This window comes from Chiroxiphia lanceolata, chromosome 7, assembly GCF_009829145.1.
Source record: "Chiroxiphia lanceolata isolate bChiLan1 chromosome 7, bChiLan1.pri, whole genome shotgun sequence".
Lineage (NCBI taxonomy): Eukaryota > Metazoa > Chordata > Aves > Passeriformes > Pipridae > Chiroxiphia > Chiroxiphia lanceolata.
The window spans coordinates 4,068,306-4,091,250 of record NC_045643.1 but is presented as its reverse complement, the minus strand read 5'-3'; the positions used below and the strand labels follow the sequence as shown (position 1 = coordinate 4,091,250).

The following is a 22,945-nucleotide window of genomic DNA, read 5'->3' as shown; positions in this document are numbered from 1 at the left end:
CTTCCTCCTTGCAGCCAGCGTGTGTGTTGTGAAGGTGGATGGGACTCCTTATCTGTGTAAAGCTGATGAGGTTGGAGAAATATGTGTGAATTCGGGAGCAACGGGGATAGCGTATTTCGGCCTCCTGGGAATCACCAAGAATGTATTTGAGGTTTGAACTTCCTTGTAAAGTGTGATTGTCACATTTCTAGTATTCTTTCTTGCAAATAGACGTATTTGTTCCTTAGAAGTCCTTTTTTGGTGTTTTTTTGTTTTGCTTTTGGGCTTTTTTTGATTAGAAAAAGCCTTGGCTTGGATACACTTTCCTTCATTCATAGAATCATAAAAAGAAATTCTGTCTCTTATAACCAAAAATACCAAGTATCATCTGCAGTCGATCAGCTGCTTCTATGTTCCATAATCCAGTGTTTTGCCTGTGTGAGCACTTAAATTCATCCTAGCTCTGAATTAACACAGAAGTCTTCTGTGCAGTTACCTGAAGGCATTTCGGTCTTTCTGCCCGTATTTTTCCTTCCAGTGGTACTCCAATTTATGTTTTCCTTTTGTGGCAATAATGAGTGTCCATATCAGTCCAGTGAGTGTCTGAATCCTTCTGTGTTCTTCCAGGCCATCCCAGTGACAGCAGCTGGCGTGCCTGTTTCAGACCAGCCCTTCACAAGAACAGGATTGCTTGGCTTTGTGGGTCCTGTAAGTGTGAACAAGCTCTGGGGGCCCTACTTTGTCCTGACTCCCAACTCTTAAGTGGTGCCCCTGAATTCAGCAGAAGTACGTGTCAGGGCACTGACCTCCTATAGATCTTGAGAGTATTGTTGGCTTGAGTCAGGCATGTATTGCCAGGAGTGAGGAGGTTTTCCCCTCTGTTTCTAATCCTGCCTTCTTTTCAGGACTATTTGGTGTTTGTGGTAGGGAAGTTGGATGGCCTGATGACGGTCAGTGGCCGCAGACACAACGCAGATGACGTGGTAGCCACTGCCTTGGCAGTGGAACCCATGAAGTTTGTCTATCGGGGAAGGTGAGTATATCAGAAACTTCAGCCCTGCTGATGGAGCTTTGTTCCTCCTTTTTTCACCCACAGACAATCAATAAGTAACACAGCATACACAGGAGCAATGCATGTGAGTTTTTACATGTGTGGTTTGTAGGAAAGGTGGCACTAGGTGATGATACACCCTGTCCCTGCTAACTTGAAAGACAAATATTGACACCCTTCTTCGTGCACAATAGATTTTAAATTGCTTTCACAAAGTATAAAGGTAGATCTTTAAGTGTTTGTTTAAAACTTCTTTCAAAGCTTCTCTTAAGACACTCAAATGAAGCTCATATGCCAGATATAAGACGCCTCTGTCCCCCAAGCCTTTTGGGCAGAGTGGCCGAGGGAGGAACTGTGCAGCATGTTCTAAAGAACAAACAGCTGAAGGACCTTCAGAGATAGTGTGTGATATATCACCAACCTGATTGCTCTTCTGTGGTCAATGGCCTAATGTCCAGATGGAAATCAGTGACTAGTGGGGTCCCTCAGGGGTCATGTTGGGACCAGTCCAGGCTGGGGGATGAACAGATCAGGAGCAGCTGTGCTGAGAAGGACTTAGGGGTGCTGCTGGATGAGAGGCTGGACATACCCTGGCCATGTGCACTGGCAGCCCAGAAACCGTGTCCTGGGCTGATCTCACAGCGTGGGCAGCAGGGGAGGGAAGGATTCTGCCCCGCTCAGGTGAGACCCCACCTGCAGAGCTGCCTCCAGCCCTGGGGGCCCAGCACAGGAAGGACATGGAGCTGTTGCTTCTGTTGAGTTCAGAGAGGCCACAGAGATGCTCCGAAGGCTGGAGCCCCTCTGCTATGGAGACAGGCTGAGAGAGCTGGGATGGCTCAGCCTGGAGAAGGCTCCAGGGAGACCTTATTGCAGCTTTTCGAGACCTAAAAGGACCTTATAAGAAAAATGGGGACAGAGTTTTTAGTGAAGCCTGTAGTGAGGTGATGGTTTTAAATTGAAAGAGATTAGATTCAGATTAGATATAAGAAAGACAATCTTGACTGTGAGGGTGGTGAGGCACAGAGAAGCTGTGGCTGCCCCATCCCTGGAAACATTCAAGGTCAAGTCGGAGGGGGCTCTGAGCAACCTGATCTAGTTGAAAATGTCCTGCTTATTGCAGGGGGGTTGGAAGTAGATGACTTTCCAACACAAACTATTCTATGATCCTTTAAAAATCCAGCTTTCTTCGGTTTTGCTCACTTGTGCAACTGACATATAAATAATGCAATTGAGCATAAAAATAATGGCACATAGCTGGCTGAGGCATTATTAATATTTTATCCTAGGAGATGCAAGCCTAAAACTAATGTAATTCCCAAATGGGAGTTAAGTATTTTTCTGTGCAAGCATATGCTGGTCAGTAATTTGGCACAGTCATCTTTCTGAAGGGATGTAGGGGCCACAAGTCCAGTGTGCATGATGGAGTTCTGTAGGCAAGGTTTGCACAGCCCTTGCACGTATGGAACTTGCCTGTCAAACACGTGCTACATTGGTGACTGCAAATCCACCTGACCCCCACCAGCAATCAATTACAGCAGTGAACCTACATGTGTTCTATTTTCCTGTGATTCCGTGATGACCTGGCATGAATAATGCTTGTGTGTGTGAAACAGTGCCATGAGAGGTTGCAGCCATCCCCACGTGATGATAACCCGTGCTCTGTTCACCATATGTTGCATCCTATCATTCTTCTGTCCTTTGTGTTTTAGGATAGCAGTGTTTTCTGTGCCCGTTTTGCATGATGATCGGATAGTGCTTGTGGCAGAGCAGCGCCCTGACGCCTCAGAGGAGGATAGTTTTCAGTGGATGAGCAGGGTTCTACAGGTAGTCAGTCTGTCCTTTCTCTTTTCCAGGTGAATAAGGCTGATGTATGAAATGAGAACATTAGAGCATCTTTTTTTTTGTCCATATCAGTGTAACCACCAAGAGCTATAATGAGCTGGGTTTTTTTCAGGATGTGTTTCAGGGTTGATAGTTAACAGAATTTTTGTAAAAAGTAAGACTTTCTTTCAGAATGTTTTTTTTAACTTCCTACTACTAGGATTCCCTGAGTCCGAAGGGTGATGGGGGTTTTTGGGTTAATGCTACATGTCTCTTCTGATTTCATACTGAGAGTTAACTCTGGAAATGTTTATGGGTGTACTTAGTGCCAAGTATCAGAACTGCCCCGAAAGCTTTTGGTGTCACTAACAACCTTATTCTAGATCTCCAACTGTAAGCATTAAAAACTTTTTTCCCTTGATTACTTCACTATATTTTCTTGGGGGGTGGAGGGCAGGAGGAAGGGGAATTGTGGTAGACTTACATTTGTGGATTTCAGAATTAATCAGTTCTAAGAAAGTAAAAATTGAGAGAGCTATTATGGAAGACTGGTGAAGGGACAACTGAAGGGAAGAATGCAGAGAACAACTTAAGGGAAGTTTGCTCTTAAAAGTAAGGCAGTTAGGTAATAATGGTTTCTAATTTCAGCTTTCTAATCTTTTTGGAGGGAATATCTGGTAATAGAAAGGCTTTTTCGTGGGAGAAAATATTTTTATTTCTCTTTTTAGAAGAGAAACAGAGAGAGCTGAAACAGACACTTAAGTTTTAGGCAGCAAAGTTGCTTCCCTCCCTATTTTTGTGGTTTTATGTTCTACTGCACTTTTGTGATTGTGTCATACATGCTAAATTTGCTGTAATATAATTTTGGCTTTTGAAAATCTCTGCACTCTTTGCCCACTTTTAAGAGACTTTCCTAATCCCTGATGTGCAGGTGGCATCCCCTTGATAGAGGGCACAAGCAAAGTCCTGGGTCTGCTCCTGCTCCCATTGAAGTCATGGCACAGCTTCTATGAGTTCAGTGAGTGCAGAATTGGACCCTTTATTTGCAAATTGTGGTGCAAGTAAAAATTTTAATGTTATAAATGACTTGAATTCAAATTTTTGCTCTGGCTACGTCCCAGTTGATAATGTGGAATGTATTTTTTTTTTTTAAATTTCTATCAAGGCAATTGATAGCATTCACCAAGTGGGTGTATACTGCCTTGCCTTGGTGCCAGCCAACACTTTGCCAAAGGCTCCACTCGGAGGAATTCATATTTCAGAAACGAAGCAGCGCTTTTTGGAGGGTGCTCTGCATCCTTGTAACGTCCTGATGTGTCCCCATACCTGTGTTACCAACCTGCCCAAGCCTCGACAGAAACAACCAGGTGAGGAAAGCAGAGCATGTGCTGGCTCTGCCAGACATGTGTTAGATGTGGCACTCACAGGGGTCTGCAAGCTCTGCTGATTGGTGCATGTCCCTTACGTTATTTGTCCTCATTTTGCACCTCTTCTTTCCAAAATGCAGATGTTGGTCCTGCCTCAATGATAGTAGGAAACCTTGTAGCTGGCAAGAGGATTGCACAAGCCTCGGGCAGAGATGTGAGCCAGCTGGAGGATAATGACCAGGCAAGAAAGGTGACGCTGATGTCCTGGTATGACTAAATATTCGAATTAGCTTATTCAGAGTGAGAGAAGACCAGGTGTGATGTTCTGCTGAAAGTAAACCTGAGGCATTTTGAGTGAATCTGTGTCTCCTTTTTTTTCCATTTCAGTTCCTGTATTTGGCAGACGTTCTTCAGTGGCGAGCTCAGACAACTCCAGATCATCCCCTCTTCCTTCTGTTGAATTCCAAGGTGAGATGCCCTATAGGTCATACTTGGAGATTGAGATCAAAACAAAAGATTGTTTCAATTTTAAGAAAATTCCAGCCAGAAGTCTTTTCCTAAAATGCTTCAGGTTATTTTAATGAAGCAGACAAAAATTGCTAGTTAGTAATTTTTCCAGTCATTTTTCCACTCCTGGAATTTTATGCCATATGTTTCATGCCACATCTGGAATTTCAGTATACATTCTGCCTGGCTTAAAACATTGCAGTAATTGTATTGCCTGCTGAAACACAACTTTTATTATATTAATGGAAGCCACAATTCTGTCTTCCTCTCTGAACACAAGGGTAACTGGAAGTCAGAGCTGGAGGATTTGCTGATTAGAAGATCTACAGCCTCAGTAGAGAGCCCTTGAGACAGCTTTGGAGTCATCTTTTCCAGTAGCACTGTCACACCTTTTAGAAGATGCTGATGCCTTGTCCTGGGCTAGGCTCTGCCCCCAAGAAGGATGGCACTTAAAATGGCAGCAACAGCCCAGTGACAAATTGGATTTACCCTGTGCTGTGCTGCAGACAGCGGGATAGGGAATGTGCTTCCAGAAGGTCCAGCAGCAGTCCTTGGGAAGTCAAGGATTTGCTTTTGTGGTTCTTATTCAGAGAGGCAAAATGGTTAGAACATGGCTCAACACTTCTGACTTTTTTTGTGAGACTGTGCTTTAGCAAAAGAAACCGTTTCAACATTGATATTGTTAAAAGTCACAGAATTGGTTTATTCTCTCAGAATAAAGAGGATTTTGAGGTAAGTTTTCTGGTATGAAGAAGCACCTTCTTGGGTCATTTTGTTCAGGCAAGTTTTACCCTTGCCAAGGAGACTCTGCAAAAGGAAATACAAAACTTGGGCACAAAGAAATTACCTGTTAGTGAAGACCTGTCTTAAATAACTGGGGACTACGGTGCTGCGTGTTAGTGTGTTCACATCTCTCCATGAGAAACCCGTTTGTTTTACACCTTTTCATGTCAATATCCAAGTCACTGAGCTGCTGCTGTTTCTGTTTCAACAATACACTGTGTTTACTGTTCTGGTTTTGCATGATGTATAAAATCCTCTAGCCCTGTAAAAGCTCATGGTACCAGGAGCATGGTTTCTCAAACGTAGAGACAGTCTTTAACAGCATTTGCTGTATTGTTAAAATAAGGACAGATGAAATACTGTACCTGCAGCAGGTACTTTGTGTAGAACAGGTTGAATAAAGGTTTCTGATGTCACTTCTCTCCTGTGCAGGGCACTGTAGCCAGCACTGCATCGTGCATCCAGCTGCACAAGAGAGCAGAGAGAGTGGCAGTTGCGCTGCTGGAGAAGGGGCGGCTGAACGTTGGTGACCACGTGGCCCTGGTTTACCCTCCAGGTAAGGCAATACAGACAGCAAAAGCCACAGTCAGCACCAAAAAAGAAAGTCCTGTTCACAAAAATATATCCCTACCCATTTAAAGTTTGTAGGATCAAAATAACTTTTGCTGTGTCTCAAATGCAAAACATTTTAACCCTGTAGAACTGGGCATGGCCAAGAGCAGCCTGTTGATTTGAAGAGACCCTTGTGAGAAATCCTTACATCTCAATAAAATAAATCACTGTGTGTTTTGATTTTGGTGAAAGAGTTCGGCCTGCTGTCCTGATAAAAATGGCTTTAGTTTCACAAATATCCTTTACAGGAGTGGACTTGATAGCAACTTTCTATGGCTGCTTATATGCTGGCTGTGTCCCCATCACTGTCCGCCCACCTCATCCACAGAACCTTGCTACCACTCTGCCCACTGTCAAAATGATTGTAGAGGTAGGTATGAGACATTCTTCTCCTCATGCTTTTGGGGAGTGTGGAATGGTTGATGCATCCTGATGAATTGCTTTGCCATGGTCGGTATAAAATAAGCTAGGGGAAAAAAAATTGGTCTGCTGAGTCAACGATGACATTTTCTTCAGAAACTCGTTTAAAATGGTCTTTTATTGTTGTGATTCATTTTGCTTTGTTTCCAGTAATTTTCTTCATCTGTTCATCTTGTTGGTTATCTCCTCTGGGTGGATATGACATCACTTTGAGCATCCATTCCCTGGTTTTATAAATGGTTTTAATGCTGTGCCTTTTGCAGGTCAGTAAGTCTGCGTGTATACTGACCACCCAAGCCATAATGAAACTGCTCAAGTCTAAGGAGGCTGCTGCAGCTGTAGATATTAAAACATGGCCCACTATTTTGGATACAGGTACACTAGCCAAAATGGAAATAGTTTTAAGAGTGGTGTGTTTATTTTGTTACACCTTAACTGCTGAATTGAGTGGATGTGTTCTGCATTGCATTAAAATAGCTATCCAAGAAACTATAGGAAGCATCTGGTGATAATGCTGTAAAGATACATTTCTTTGTCCTGTGCTCGTTTCTCAAAATAATAATATGGTGCTTTTCTCTTTTTGTTTATTTTAAATAGATGATATGCCTAAAAAGAAGCTGGCTAGTGTTTTCAGACCTGCTTCTCCAGATATGTTGGCATACTTAGACTTCAGTGTGTCTACTACTGGTATATTAGCAGGAGTTAAGGTAGAGTAACAAGAGAGATAATTACGCTTTGTTTCCTTATGTTTAGGAAGGAATACGTGATACCCTTTTTCTAAAAAGGGTCCCTGAGAGCTCCTGTTTTCCTCTTGCAGATGTCACACGCAGCTACAAGTGCCTTATGTCGCTCAATAAAGCTCCAGTGTGAGCTGTACCCATCCCGACAGATTGCCATCTGCCTGGACCCTTACTGTGGCCTGGGGTTTGCACTGTGGTGCTTGTGCAGGTATGTCACTGCAGCCATGGGCCTCCTCACGTGTGCCCAGCCTTCTCCAGAATCCCAGGGAACAGCTGTGGATAGAACTGTCAAAGAAACGCAATTGAACCTTTTTATCAATAGTTCAGAAAACACCTTCTGTGGTAAGAAGATCCACTTCAGTCAGTTAGTTACTCGAGTAACTTTGGGTTTGCAAGTGGAATTAATTAGATACCAAATTCAAGGAAAAAAAGGACTTCACTGTCTATCTCACATTGGTTAAATAAATCCTTTTAAAGTCTTTTGAGATTAAACCATATGTTTTGACAAGACCCTTAAGGTGTTCACTGCAAGATGGGTATGCACTAAGAACTACTGCTGAAGGAAGCAGTTAAATGTTTCTTAAAATGAATGAGTCCTGAATTGATTCAAACAGATAACTACTCTAATGCAGCACATCTCACAAAGCTGCAAAATCTTCCTTTTTTTTTTCTTTTAAAACATGCCATATGCTTTAACTAATCCAAAGATTTAATGTTATGTTAGATGTTTCTTTTAAAAAATGCAGAAACTGAAGGTTTTGAATACAAAGTTGCTTTATAAATAGGTAAATTTACTGTAGGTACACCTGTCCCTTCTCTCTCTAAATTTCCCAACTGGAAAGGAAGTGCACTGAAGAAAAACAAAAATGCAACCGGTATCCAGGTTAAATATTTCACATAAACACTGTTTAAAAACTGAGACAGCCATGGCAAAGGCTAGAAAATTGCACTAAATCTTGAATGGTTCAATACAGGTGTTAAACACTCATTTCACTCAAAGCAAAAGGTGCATTTTCCCATGAATGACTCAGAAAAATATGCTCAATATCCAGCTGTAATTGGAATGATGGTGGTTAGGAGCTGGAATTGGGTGGTGAGACACTGGCACAGGTTGCCCAGAGAAGCTGTGGCTGCCCCATCCCTGGAAGTGTCCAAGGCCAGGTTGGACGGGGCTTGGAGCAACCTGGGCTAGTGGGCAGGGGCATGGAATGAGATGAGCTTTAAGGTCCCTTCCAACCCAGGTCACTCTGTGTTTCTGTGATGCCTCAGACATTAACATTTTTGTGTCAGTTCTGTCTGTTGAAGGTATTGAATGTTTGCCTATAGCTCAGCACAATTTACTGCACAGGACAAATATACTCACCTTAAAGTTTGTGACTTAACTCAGCCCCGTAGTTCCCAGCTGACTAAGAGATTCTTGCTCTCTTGGAGAAGAGAAGCTGAAGTTCAGGTCTCAGTTTTCCTGTATTTCCTTCGTTTTGACTTCACATAACTTTTGGCTTTTTTTTTTTTTTTATGGTTTCTACTGCTTCCTCTCCCCAGTGTGTATTCAGGTCACCAGTCCATCCTGGTCCCTCCTCTGGAGCTGGAGAGCAACGTGTCTCTATGGCTGTCTGCTGTCAGTCAGTACAAAGTGCGTGTCACCTTCTGCTCATACTCTGTGATGGAGATGTGCACCAAAGGGCTGGGGACACAGACCGACGTTCTCCGGGTGAGTGGACTCCTTTTTTCAACATGCTGACAGAGACATACATGTATCTTTCTAAAAGTACTTCATTTGCAGAGGATGAGTTCCTATTTCTGTGAGACCCTTTCGTTATGACTTGATTTTTGGGGAATGTTGAGATTGCTGGAAGATTCAGCTCTCGTGTTTCTGGTGGAGGAAAAAAAAAAAGAAGTCTTATGTTTTCAGCTTTAGTTGTTTGTGCCACGTCTGTGCTGCTGGATATTTCTGAGATTTTGGGCAAAATACATAGCAAGCCTGTCAGCTTGTTTGTGTCTGAGACAAAAAACCACCACCAAACAAAAAAAACCCCTAAACAGACAAAACACACTCCAACAGAAGAAAAAAGCCCAAAACCTCACCAAACACAAAAACACCTCTCTCCTACACAACAAAAAGCTCCCCAGTAAGTCTCACTTCCTTTCAGATCAGTTAATACCAAAAATGTAGAGTTCTAAAATGGATATAATCATCCACAACTCTGGAATTGTTCCAGGCCCGGTTGGATGGGGCTTGGAGCAACCTGGTCTAGTGGAAGGTGTCCCTGCCCATGGCGGGGAGGTGGAACTAGATGAGCTTGAAGGTTCCTTCCCACCCAAACCATTCTATATGATTACATGATGATATACTTCCTAACAGCAGCAATTGCACCCTGATACATCCATTTATTTTTGAGGGAAGTCTCTTAACTCAGACTTAATTACCTTGGAAGAGGAAGGAGCGTTCCCACAGCTGTAGTAACTCAGCTGCTCAGCACTTCCACTGGGAATGTGTGGCAGCTCATTCACAAAAAAGTGGCTGCATTGTACTTGTTCTCAATACAAACAAAAAACCTGTTCCTCTGTTCCCCTGGACCTCACCAAGGGGAATCCTGGCCCACAGGCAATGGCTCTAGGTTCACATTCACACTGGCAGGAGTTAATGATGTCTGGAACACTGCTTGCACCTGAACTGTGCCATGCTGGGAGCCAGCCCTGTGACACAATGAATTTCGGGGGGGTTTTCAGCTCAGAATTCCGAGTGACTGTGCTGCAGTGACATGATGTCCGTGTCTTTAGTGTTTAACCAGTTCACGTCCTATTCCAGTGCTTTTCAAGTCCTTCTGTTGCACAAATTAAAACTGTTTATTTCTAGAGTTGTTGCCTTCAAACTTAAAATGTTGTTCTCTTCACCCAACCTCTCAGATGAAGGGAGTTAACCTGTCCTGTGTCCGTACCTGCATGGTGGTTGCAGAGGAGAGACCTAGGATCACACTAACCCAGTCCTTCTCCAAGTTATTTAAAGACCTGGGCCTCTCTGCTCGTGCAGTGAGCACTACCTTTGGGTGCAGGGTCAACGTAGCAATTTGCTTACAGGTGAGATTGAACTGCTTATTCCTTTCACAGAGTCTCTGGGAACTTGATAGGAAATCATGTTCAGCCCCATGGATGTCTTTTTCTAATGAACTAGAGCTCTGCTGCTTCCTAGCTTCATCACCAAGTTAAATAAGCTTTTTAATAAGATGTGGATTATGATAATTTCATTTCTCTGTACTAATTGACCAATTGATTTGCTTTTCTAATCCAGAGGTTCAGTATTAAGAAACTTGTTTCCTTCCTACTATGCAGGAGCAGTATTAAATTAAATAAACAGCTTCCTCTTCATAAATATTAAATGTTACAAGCAGTGCTGTTTCAGCTTTTGTGTTATTCAGATCCTGTCTGTTTGAAAAATAGCTGTATGTGTAATGTGGAATTAGATGGAAGACAGAGTTCCTCAAATAAGACCCAGGAAAACTGACAAGGTTGGCAGGTGTTTTTTGACTTTTAGAGGTCTCCAATGAGTATTATCAGCATGCAAATACGTTTGTCTCACCTCATGTGAGAGCTGGACTTTTTTTTAATTAAAGGTATAAAGTTGGAAGATTTGGGGGGGGGGGGGGTATGCCCATAAAGTGCACAGCCCTGCTTCACAGAGTAGAGATAATGACATGCTGTGGGCCAGAACCACCTTTGACAGTTTGGTATTCAGCTGATAATAATCCCTTATGTGTGATTTAATGAGATTAACTTTTCTTACTGAAATACTGCTTTTGCAGTCAGGAAATTAAGAAAAACTATATTCCAAAACTTACCTGAAACTTCAGATACTACGTATGGACTAGAAAATGGGAAAGCACCCTGGAGTTTGGATGGTCTTTGAGTTGATAGTGCTCAGCTTTCAGATGAGGCAGTATGTAGCTTTGTATGTGGAGAATATCTTAGGGGAGACATGCATTAAATATGTGTAATTGTAAATTTAATTTTCAATTTTATTGATATGAATTGCACATAACATAGGATTCTATGAAGATTGCTACTGTACTTCTGCAAAACTTAATTTTTCCTTTTTTTTCTTTTGGTTCCTGGTGCTCACTAGATGAAGAAAAATCCCTTTTATCCTCTCAGGATATATTGTAATGTTCTGGTTTTCCTACAGGAGAGACATTTTGGGACACAAGTTTCTTAAATATGTTGCCATTTACAATTGTTTCTTTAGTTTCTATAGTTTCTTTCACAATTAAAGGAGGAAAGGTTTTTAACAAGCCCTAGCTAAATGGTTACAAAGAAATATGGCCAGAGTGATTTTATGAGAAAAATAGGAAGGATACACATGAAATCAAGATGACTGTAAATTAAGATTTTAAACACATTGAATAAAACATGTCATCTACCCAGCGTGAAAGATCAGCTTTCCGAGTTGCCTGTGTAAATAAGAATTTTAAAAGCCAGTTTGGGATAAGGGAGGGGAAAACAGTTTTTCTGCAGAGTGTTGAATGGCAACATGAAAAGTACTCAAAAAACCCCCCTGTGAGCTATGTAGGACTACTGGGCAGTTGAGCTTCCCCTTCATATTCCGCCTTTTTCATCTCTGTTTTCCGTTCTTGAGCCCTTTTTCAGTGTGGGGGGTTTTCTAACCCCTCTCCTGCATTCTTCTAGAGTGATACTTGTATTAGATGTTTTAAAATTCATTGAATTTAAATGGATGTAGATGAGTGGCCAAACTTCTGGTACAAATTAGCATGTAGATAAATACAGAATGTCTTCCAGCCCTGCTGGACTGAGGAGGTATTTCTGAAGCTGCAAGCAGCCTCATAAAGGGAGGAGGGATTTGTGATAGAACAATGTATAAGCTGTCTTAGCCCTCTTCTTGTTCATTAACTGGAAAATGCATGTTTCCCAAGGAACCACCTAAGAGTGTCAAGCCTTTAAATAATCTGAAATGGAAATTTCCTTTTCACTCTAAAACAGTATGAGTTTTGTTTTCTGTCTTACTGTGTGTATCTTATGTTTCCAGTGCCTCTTTGTTTGTATTTTCTTTTTTTTCCCCTTTCTCTGTTTCACACACTTTGATGGCCTCTGTTACTTCTGTTTGTGGTCCTGCTGTCAGCCAAACAGGCTGGGCAAGCTGGCTGAACAGGTATAGTGCTGCATGTGTGCTTGTCATGTCCTGAAGTCCATCTGGTTCTGCAGTGTTAGGGATTAGGCCCACACTGGTTTATACTTACATCCTTCGCACTTGCTGTGTGGGTTTTAGAATCTTTAAAACTTAATTTTAAATTTAAAAATTTTAAAATCTTAGACTTAACCTGTACTACATACTTCACTTGTGCATTCATTGAGTGATTCCGTAAGAAAACTGCTTTAGAGCGGTCACTGTAGAAAGGGGGGCTATTTTACTATATTTCTTGTAGATTAGGGAAGTGCTCTATAAGTGTCAGTAAAAAAGGGAGAGAAATTTGTGAATTTATGTGGCTGTGAGAATGAAAGCAAGATCTTGTGGCTTCTGTTGAATTTATTTCTTCCTCCTTATTCTTAGGGAACAGCAGGACCAGATCCAACAACAGTCTATGTGGATATGAGAGCACTTCGACATGACAGGTACAGGCTGTTAAAGCATTAGCTCTTTAATGGCTGTAGAGGAGAAACCTCAGACTCATTGCATTGCTTTGTTGAAATATCCTTGGCAGCAGCCAGCTGACTCCCTGCTATATTATATCTGTGCCCTCTTCTCCTGCATGGCTCTCTAAGTATCCTTCAGGTAGTGGAAAAAGTACAGTTAGAGTCTCCCTTAGTCTTTTTGGTTTTTCCTTCAAACCAAACCAACTCCATTCCTTCAGCCTTCCCTGGGCTGCATTGTGTCGTTTAATTCCAGTTGGGCTGCTCACTCTTTCTGTGATTCCTACCAATGCTCTGCCACCATTCAGTGTGACAAGTAGAGGTCCAGGAGAATCTTTTTTAGAAGGTGAATTTAAAATGCTGGTGGAACTGCAACTATAGGGCTCTGTTGGAAAAAGTCACTTGTCTCTCCAGAGAGCAGAGTTACAGGTTGTTAAAAGAAATGTGCTCTGTGCTAATAGGGAAGTCTTCAAGACAGCTGGAAGCTTGTAACTGTCTTACTGTGTTGTGAATAACTGAGCACAATTGATTGATTCATTACAGCTTGGTCAGTGCAGCTAAAGAGAGGGTGTGGGTATAGTAGAACATATCTATTTGACTTCTGTTTAAGTTCTTAAAGCCTTGTACAAATGTATCCTCTTATTTTCTCAGGGTGCGTTTGGTAGAGAGAGGCTCTCCACACAGTCTGCCCCTTATGGAGTCTGGGAAGGTGAGAGACTGACACTGATCCTTCCTCCTTATAGAATCACAGAATCCTAGAGAGTTTTGGTTTGGAAGAGACTTTAAAGATCATCTCATTCCAAATCCCCCCCTGCTATGGGCAGGGTCATCTTCCCCTAGACCAAATTGCTCCAAGCCCCATCCAGCCTGGCCTTGAACACTTCCAGGGATGGGGCATCTCTGTGCCAGGGCCACACCACCCTCACATGGAAGAAGTTCTTCCTAACATCTAATCTAAACCTACTCTTTCAGTTTAAATTCATTATGACCCTCATTGTGTCCTCATGGCCCTTAACCTGGGCTGTGAGCTGCTCCACCTGGATCCCAGTACAGAATACATGTGATGAGCTTTGCTAATCACAGTGTATCCAGGAGAGGCACTAGAGGGAGCATGGTGTGATCAAGTAGTTAAAGGGAGGCCTGGTGCATGACATGAAGCAACAGGACACATTGCTACCACCGAAAAAATCGGAGGCCTTCACATGGAAGGCATTTTCTAGGTGTGAAACCAACTCTGAAGCTGCAAAACAGCTGCTCAGGGTTAAAACGATTGAACAAGTTAAACAACTTTGTAAGACAAGGTGGTTGATACGCGTGATGCAGAGAGGAGTAGCAAGAGAAGCACAGACTGTTGACTTCTGTGGCTCCGCATTATTAACTTTTGATGAATTAAAGTTTTTTTTCTGCATGCTTCTCATTCAAGATTCTTCCGGGAGTAAAGGTCATCATAGCACACACAGAAACCAAGGGACCTCTGGGAGACTCGCACTTAGGAGAGGTAAAGCTTTCATGCTGTTGTGCTGTGTCTGTCAGCAGTGATGTGATAAATCAATACCTCCTGTTAGAGAAGTGCCTGCCCCTGGGTGGGACGACCATGATGGCTTTGCTGTGCCACGTGAATGAACCCCACAGAGAGCTGGCACTGTTTACATACCTGTACTGTGTAGCTGCATAGCTCCCCCCTCCTCTGCCAGACCAGGGGACTAGTCTGTGTCTGCCTGGCAGCTGGAACAGGTAGTGATGCACTCCCATCAGTGGGCAGCAGCAAGAAGGTAATTTGCTGCTCGCTTTAACCTTTGTTTTATATACATCTGGATTGTTGTGTGATAAGATGCCCGGCTAATGGGTTGAACAGGTGCTCCTGACCTGTAAGCCAAATGCATGGCTCATTTTTCCTCTTTATCAGCCCCCAACTATATGTATATAAAACTCCTTTTTACTCCTTTTCCCTGGTCATTTTCTGTGAGGTAGAAGTTAACAATTTTAATAAAACCAGCATTTCGGAGTGGTCAGAACTGTCAGTGAAACAGATCTTTTAAATCAATAAATGGTGCCGCCTGGCTCCGGCAAAACAGCCTGTGCTTACACGGGAACGATTCCGTTTTGGGTTTGTTTTATCCCCTAGATATGGGTTAGCAGTCCACACAATGCCACTGGTTACTACACGGTGTATGGAGAGGAAGCACTGCACGCTGATCACTTTACTGCTCACCTGAGCTTTGGGGACACTCAGACCGTGTGGGCTCGGACCGGGTACCTGGGCTTCTTGCGCAGGACAGAGCTCACTGACGCCAGCGGAGGTGAGAGGAAACACTTTCTACCTACAGCCTGAAACTCCTTGGGATAGCTGAGCTAGCAAAGAGTAACCTGTCTTTCAAGTTTCTCCTGTTATCACAGGAGAGTGCTGAATTGAGCAGGAATTGTTCTGTCATTCAGCAGGTTCGGGACACGCACAGATAGCAGTGATTTCACAGCCTTTCAGAATTTAAAGGTCTAGAGGAGAAACTTCTCCATAATTTTTCCAGTATAGAAAATAAATTGTTAATCTTGGGGTTTTTTTTCAAATCTAAGCCGAGATGTCTGAATTTGGGAAATAGGGCAGTTTGTCTTCAATCTGCTTACATTTTCTGCTAAAGCAGAATACAAAGCAGGTACAACTCTTGATTATAATATATTAAAAAAAAATAAATCTCTGAACATCCTAAGGATGGGAGTTTGAATGCTTCTAACTTATTAGCGAATGTATAGTGCTAATTTTCTGTGACTGGAGTGAAACGAATGATGGTGTCTACATGGATAGTGTCAGTGTCCCAACTGCTGCCACTGGATTATAACAGCAAGTTTTTGCGCCTTGTAGCTTTCTGAAAAATTACATGTCCTAGAGATTTTTGTCACCGTGGAACAGTGTCAGTTGTCCTTTAGTTTGTCAGCATTTGCGAGGCTGTGTGCAGTGAATTAACATAGCAATATGCATGAAATACAGCTTCCCAGCATGCTTTTCATCTCCAGTGACACGACTGAGCAGAATTATAAAATAGTTCACAAAGAAAAAAGCAAAGTTGAATTGAACAGAACTACAGAATGAATATGGAGAGTGTCTCCTTCAAGAAGGGTCTAGGAGAGCTTTGCTTATTTAACCTGGCAAAGCTGAGGCTGCGGAGAGAACAGAGTTGATCTCACTGCATAAACTGTGGGAACTCAAGAAGCTGAGCAGAATTTTGCTGGCATGAGGTCAAGTGGGTATAAGCTGGTGTTAAAAACAAAACAAAAAGTGAAATTGGGAAATTCAAAAAGTGTTCCTGTCAATCAGAGGAGAAAAGTTCTCTGGTAAGAATAGTAGGACAAAAAGATGCTTTTGGATTTTGATTGGGTTTATGAACTGAGATGACATTACATGAGAGAAGGGACAGAACTGGATGACCCAGAAATTCTTTTCAGTCTGGTTTCAGTTGCTTGGAGTCTACAGGCAGACGTGCTGCGTGAGCTCTTCATTCTCTCCAAATGCTTGATGTGTTATAGACTGCTTTCCCTAGGAAGCACTGGGAACATTTTAGAATGTCAGGAATGAGCACGTACATATGGCCATGTCTGTCCTGTAGATGTGATGATGTTTAAATGTGTGTGCTGTATTGCAGAGAGACACGATGCCCTGTATGTGGTGGGCTCTTTGGATGAAACACTGGAGCTCAGAGGAATGAGGTACCATCCCATTGACATAGAAACCTCCGTAATAAGGGCACATAAGAGCATTGCAGAATGGTAAGAACCTCAGCATTGCTTTTCTGTATCCTTTTATTTCTTCTAAAGCAGAAGAACTTGTAACTTCCCTGGCTGTGTCAGAATGTACACATTGTTTACTTGGAAGCTTTGGGAGGTCTTGTCTTTCTTATAATAATCTCTTTTAATAACTAGCTTCCTTTGAGTAGGTATTTTTTTCCCCCCTGTTAATACCTGTATCATACCAACAGTGCTGTGTTTACGTGGACGAACTTGCTGGTGGTGGTTGTGGAGCTGGAAGGCTCGGAACAGGAAGCACTGGACCTGGTGGCGCTGGTGACAAACGTGGTTCTGGAGGAGCATTATCTCATAGTGGGTGTTGTGGTCATTGTGGACCCAGGTGTCATTCCCATCAATTCCCGTGGTGAGAAACAACGGATGCACTTGAGAGATGGATTTTTAGCTGATCAGTTGGATCCTATTTATGTTGCCTACAACATGTGAAAACAGGAAACCACGTCAAGGCTAAAGCACCAAAATCCAAGGGACTTTCCTCATGATAACATCAGAATCCATGTTTCTGTGTTTTTAAAAGCTGTTGAAGACCTTAGGAAAACAGAGATACTACTCTTCACAGACCTTCATCTCCCAAAACTGCATTTGCTTTCATAAGTTCATTGTAACAGTTACAGCTGTCTTAGGATGGAGAGTTTACTGGAATTCCTGAAGGAAGCTTATTAGAACTATCATGGACCAATTTTTTTTTTTTGGGGGGGGGGGGTGGAGGTGGGAATAATTATGAATGTCAGTACTTGATGCACTGCATAAAAGGACATAAAGCGGGGTGGGGAGAGAACACCAGCTGTGAGGAGGACTCCTGGAAGTAACACCTAAAGTCGCAAGTAACCATCCAGAGTTCACCTCCGTGTGACTGTTTGCAATATATCGGCAGTTTCGGGGTTGGGACTTAACCTTCAAGATTGCACACACCTCTACCACATTCTCTGCTGAAAGGAATTTTGCACATATTTTGAGATTTAAAAATGCAGCCTTTTTATTTTAAGTCACTGACTCATCCCTGTTCAGAAGAAACCAATCCATTCCAATCCCGGATTCAGTGTAACAGTTAATGCTACTGTTCAGCTTTTTTGTACCAAGCAAAAACAAATACTGCAACTGTAACAGTGTTACTTACGGTGCCATGCTGGACTCTGTAATGCTACAAACTTTATAATAAAATACAAAGTAATATCCAGTTTTAAGTACTTGATGCAGGAGCCTTCAGTGTTCTTGCTCTCCCTGTTTTCATGTTAATTCCTGCCCTGCATAACGCCAAGGATTTGAAAATTCATTCCAAAGCCACTAGTCTCTGAATGATTTGTACAGATGTTTACAAAGCATGGGCTTACCATATGTTTTCCCTGAATATCCTGTGCTAAAACTTACAATAGTGACTTTTTTTTCCCCACCATGGAAAAGCTATTCAGTGTTAGTTAGCTTGAGCTGCTGTGGTACAAACTGTCTTTATTTTCTTTACAGTTGTATTTAGACTCTTTTGTTTGGGCTAAAATACCCAGTTGGTTGAGTCACAGTTGACTAATTAAGGTTTTGAAGTTTCTGCCTGATCTAATACTGCAGTGAACCTGATGCAGAAAGAGAATAGGAAGTTATTCAAATACTTACTGTGTTTGAAGGTAAGCACGAGACTAGCAAATAATTATTTTTATAGATTTGTTAAAGACTTTGAGAGCTACATACAATTTTTTTAGTAATGCACAAGTGTGGCAAAAGGGCCAGCTTTTTCTGCAAGGCGATTCTGCCTGGATCAGTGCCTAAGATAGATGTCAGTCCCCTGATATATCAGATTAACTCATGATTAAATAAACTCTGAAATCTGCAAGAAAAAGCTTTCCTATATAGTAGTTATCTGCCCTGATGGTGTTTACCTGTGGTGTATTATACAGCTGCATACTCCTGACTGTAATTATGTACAGAACCTGTGTAACTTATTCTCTGAGTACAGCAGCCTCCAGCAGCGGGCTGTGGGACACCCCTCCTAACAAAAGAGCTGGCAAAAGGAGAGAACTCCCTAACCCTCATCTCCACATTGTAGTTTTTTAGCAAATAAAGCATTGTAAGACTTTTGTATTGAGAGATACTGATAACAGTGAGACGAGTTGCCTTGTAAAGTTAAATCTTAAAACAAAAAAAGCTCATTAAACATTTCAAAACAGCTTGTGACGATCTGACTTGATGAATGTTGAAACCTGGGCCTTGGCTTAGCACAGTTTGCACCTGTGTTTCGGGCAGTCTCGTGCCTTAAAGAGCTTTTTCTGTGAAACTTCAGGGCGGGGGCAGCGGGCCTGGGCTGGGCCTGTATGACGTCACTGTCGTGGGGCCAGCTGTGTATGACATCACCACCATGGTGCTGACTGGGCCAGGCCTGTATGGCATCACTGCCATCGGGCCAGCAGGGCTCAGCTTGTATGATGTCACCGCCATGGTGCTGGTGGGGCCGGGCCTGTATGCTGTCACCACCATGAGGCCAGCAAGGCTGGGTGTGTATGACATCACCACCACAGTAAGGGTGGTGCCAGGCCAGTATGACATCATTGCTGTGGTGCTGGCAGGGCCAGGCCTGTGTGATGTCACTGCCATGGTGATGCTGGGTGGCCTGGGCCTGTATGACATCACCACGGCGGTGCCTGTATGATGTCACCACCACGGTGCACGTCACGTCACTCCACTAAGCAGCACCTGGTGATCTCTGGCCTTTGCCACTGCTCTGTGTGTGGCCGAGCCTTTCCGGGACCTCTGAGTTCCAGCCCCGCGCAAGGATGCACAGCGAGGTCCAGCCATGCCCCTGCTTGGTTTGCAGCCAGGCACAAGCCAGAATTTATACCTTCAAGAAACATTGTAAAAGGCACCAGCCCAGGACGAAGAGAGGCCTGATGCCAATCCAGGCTGATGCCGACCAGGGTGAAAGCACTGGCTGGGAAGGAAAAACCGCAGCAGAAGCAGCAGGACGAAGGTGACAGCCTCCGGCAACATCACCAGGCTCACCCACAGCTGCTATGGCAGCACGTTGGAAGGCTGTAAAAATCCCTAAACCAGCTGTTGTGCCCTCCTGCAGTGTGGGTCATGGGAGGTGGAGTGTCTGGTTTAATTTTTATCCAAATAAAATGTTGCGCTGTCCCGGCGTTACTCCAGAGCGTGTTTCTGACTGGTGTTCTTCCTCTGACACAAGGTTCAGGGCAAACACTTATTTGGGGCACAGCAGCTGTGTCAGACTGTGCTGAGGCCACCCGCAGTCAGCATGGTGTGCAGAACACTCTGTGGTTACAGGGTGTTCCATCCTGGGAATGGGGATGGCAGGGGATTTTTTCATGTCATCTGCATCTTTTAACACAGACTTTCGGGGGTTCCTGGCCAAAGCACCTGCTTTTACTCAGATTTAAAGAAGGATGGCTGTTTATGGAAACAAATTAAACTGTAGTGTCTTAAATGAAGGCAAAGTTTTTGCTTGAAAAGGCAAGAGGGGTGAGGCACCTACAGAAACCATTTGTATCAGCAGTAGGTTTAGGAAACAGGCAGGAATTGATCCTGCAAAATGTGACTTGTGTTTAAAAGCAGTGCACATAACAAGACGAGGGCATCTTGGAGCCTTTGCTGTTCTTCCCACTGTTAATTCCAGCAAGGCATTGGGCCTGGCATCCAGAGAGTGCTCTGTGTGACATTCATTTAAAGCATGGGGGGTTTTTAGTGCCAAAACATCTTAACTCATCTTCCTCAAAGCTAATGAAATTGGGATTCAAAACCCTATAATTCATCTTAAATGGGTACGATATTTGAAATCCCAGCTCGTAGTAAAGGTACAAGGATGATTTTTGTTGTTGTCTTTTGTGGGTTTTTTACCTGATTTGTGGGAATAGAAAATGTACTAACAAGGAATTCTAAGCCCTGTCTCCTTCTGAACTAATGTGCTGCTGAGGGGAATGGGGCAGGAGGGCTGCTGTTGAAGTAGAATGTTTCAGATTTATTCTGGGGTGAGAGACTGGACTCCAGTGAGTACTAAATAACTTTGTAAACATTAATAAAGCTGCCTTTATTGCAGCAGTGTTCTTTGTGAGCCACCACTTCACACTGACTTTTTAGAAGCTTTATGTCATTTTGGCAGCAGTACTATGAGATTGCTTTAACGCCCTTATTTATTGCTAATTGTTACCCAGGAATTTATTACAGTGGAAAAAAGGAAGCAGTGTTCATTTTAAGTGCATGTTGCAAGCGTTCTGTACCAAGTCCCTGATTATTTTGATGCTGTTTCCCTGCCATTCTATGAAAACAGATACTGTGCACTTTAAGGATCTCTTTGGATAGGCTTCTGGTTTGGTTTCTATAGAATATCCACAACTCTGTTTTAAGGGCAAAAAGGGAAAGCTTGCACATTTCCCATATATCAGTGTATCAGACCAGAAACTGTGTTAGTAGATGATAGAGCTGGATTACGTCTAAGAACTAATTTACAGCTGGCAAAACTGCATGAAATAATTCTTTAACTTTTTTGCACTTCAGCGTTTACTTGAGGCTTGGTATGTTCTTGCTTATATGTTTATATTCAGCCAGTTAATATGCTTTAAATATTTATCTGGTCAGATATTTCAAATGAGATGTTTCCAAGCCAGAGCTTCTCGTCATGGCCAGTTCTAATTGGCCAAATTTTTGTGTTTGTATGTAGATTTTGTGTTGGTTTTGTGTTGTTTAGGAGGAACGGGGTACACCAGGTTCTATTTCCAGTTTGGTTATAAGCAGAGTTCTGTCTTCTTTTGTATTTCAGTACATGTTCTTAAAATAATATATGTTTTTCTTCCAGTCATTTCTGGGATTTTTAACCCTATTCTCGCCTGAATATAGAAGTTTTCTTATGGAAGTGATAAACATTGCTATTTTTCTAGCATTCCTTAAAACTTACCTGGCAAAGGTAACTGCAAAATCATGATTTGTCTTTACTTCTGCCAAATGTGAATGACAGTGCTATGGTTGGTTGTGTTCCTTCTCTGGAGTCTGTAAAAGTCCACATCTGATTTGTGGAAAAAAACATATTTTGGTTTCCTTCTTAAATTATTTTTCTTGCTGTCAGTATGTGAACTCTGATATTGAATGATTCAGTCTAGATGCACTTCCATCAAGAGTTAACAAGATGAAGAATATTTTTTTTTTTAGATATGCTAACAGCAACAGTCAGCACTCTCAGTAAGATTAGATCCTGTGTGGAAGAACATTTTGGGGGGGGGCTGTAAGTGCTCTTACAGTGCTGGTAATTTTGTCTCTGATCCAGGGATCCTTTTCACAGATGCACTTCACCTGAAGTTATCTGTGGAGAGAGTAAAAGTGCAGATTCTAATCTCCCGGAGCAAAAAGTAATGGTATCATTCTAAATTCTGAAAATGCGATTCAGCAGAGGTAGAATACAGCACGGATGTACAAAATCTGCCCTTCTGTCAATTTTCTAGCTTCAGAAGTGAATTTGAGTCTTTTAAGCATCTCAAACCCTTCCTGTTACTGTACTTTCTTCTCTTTGTTTCACTTTTAGAAACAAACTTATTACAGAAGTCTGTAATATATGAAACCTTCCGTTGGTGTCCTTCCTGGTGGAAAATTCATTGGCTTCCTCTTCATAGAGTCAAAACCATAACTGACAAATGTGTCCTACGTCAGGTAGGCTCTGCTGGTGTGAAGCTGCTGTTTGATCCTTGGGGGAACCTTCCAGGGCCCTGAGGGTCCCACAGCGCAGAACTCAGATCTCGCTGTCACCAAACCTGCCTTTCTGCAGGCTGTCACTAATGATGGAAACGTGGATTTTCTGAGCTCTCCTGACTGATGCAACATCAGATCAATGTAATCAGTGCCTGTGAGGTCTTGTACACACCTCGGGTATTGTACACAGCCCCCTTGTTTGCATGGGGTTTTGTAGGCTGGGCACAGGGCTTGCGCAGTCCGGGGGGGGCCCAGGCTGTGAGCAGAGGTGCTGGAGGTGGCTGGCTGTGGCTGTCCTGTGTGTGTGAGGGGACAGCAGGCCTGAGGGATCAGCAGAGTTCTTGACAGAGGGCCAGCGTTGCCCAAACTGCTTTGCTGGCCTCCCCCACCATGCCAGTGTACAGCTGTCCCCACGGTCTGAGCTGAGCCACTCCCTGTGGCAGAGGGACAAGGAACACAAGGGGAGCAGAGCTGTGAGTGTAAGCTGCAGTGCAGGCTGGGTGATGGTGAGGCCTGTGACCATGCTGTCTGTTTCAGGAATTTCAATTTTGCCG

General features: G+C 42.9%; 1 protein-coding gene across 1 annotated transcript in view; it reads left to right on the top strand.

Annotated features, from left to right (window-relative positions):
• Nucleotides 1-17,907, top strand: part of DIP2A (disco interacting protein 2 homolog A) — an 81,931-nt gene extending 64,024 nt beyond the window's left edge. Inside the window, 21 exon segments of the mRNA XM_032692781.1 lie at nt 15-151; nt 607-687; nt 885-1,012; nt 2,740-2,854; nt 4,017-4,218; nt 4,359-4,468; nt 4,606-4,686; nt 5,941-6,064; nt 6,369-6,490; nt 6,804-6,915; nt 7,138-7,247; nt 7,358-7,488; nt 8,823-8,991; nt 10,188-10,358; nt 12,412-12,441; nt 12,841-12,902; nt 13,572-13,629; nt 14,344-14,418; nt 15,046-15,220; nt 16,556-16,679; nt 16,889-17,907. Of these exon segments, the coding sequence (XP_032548672.1) occupies nt 15-151; nt 607-687; nt 885-1,012; nt 2,740-2,854; nt 4,017-4,218; nt 4,359-4,468; nt 4,606-4,686; nt 5,941-6,064; nt 6,369-6,490; nt 6,804-6,915; nt 7,138-7,247; nt 7,358-7,488; nt 8,823-8,991; nt 10,188-10,358; nt 12,412-12,441; nt 12,841-12,902; nt 13,572-13,629; nt 14,344-14,418; nt 15,046-15,220; nt 16,556-16,679; nt 16,889-17,141 (2,570 nt within the window). The 3' untranslated portion in view covers nt 17,142-17,907.
• The last annotated feature ends 5,038 nt before the right edge of the window (nt 17,908-22,945 follow it).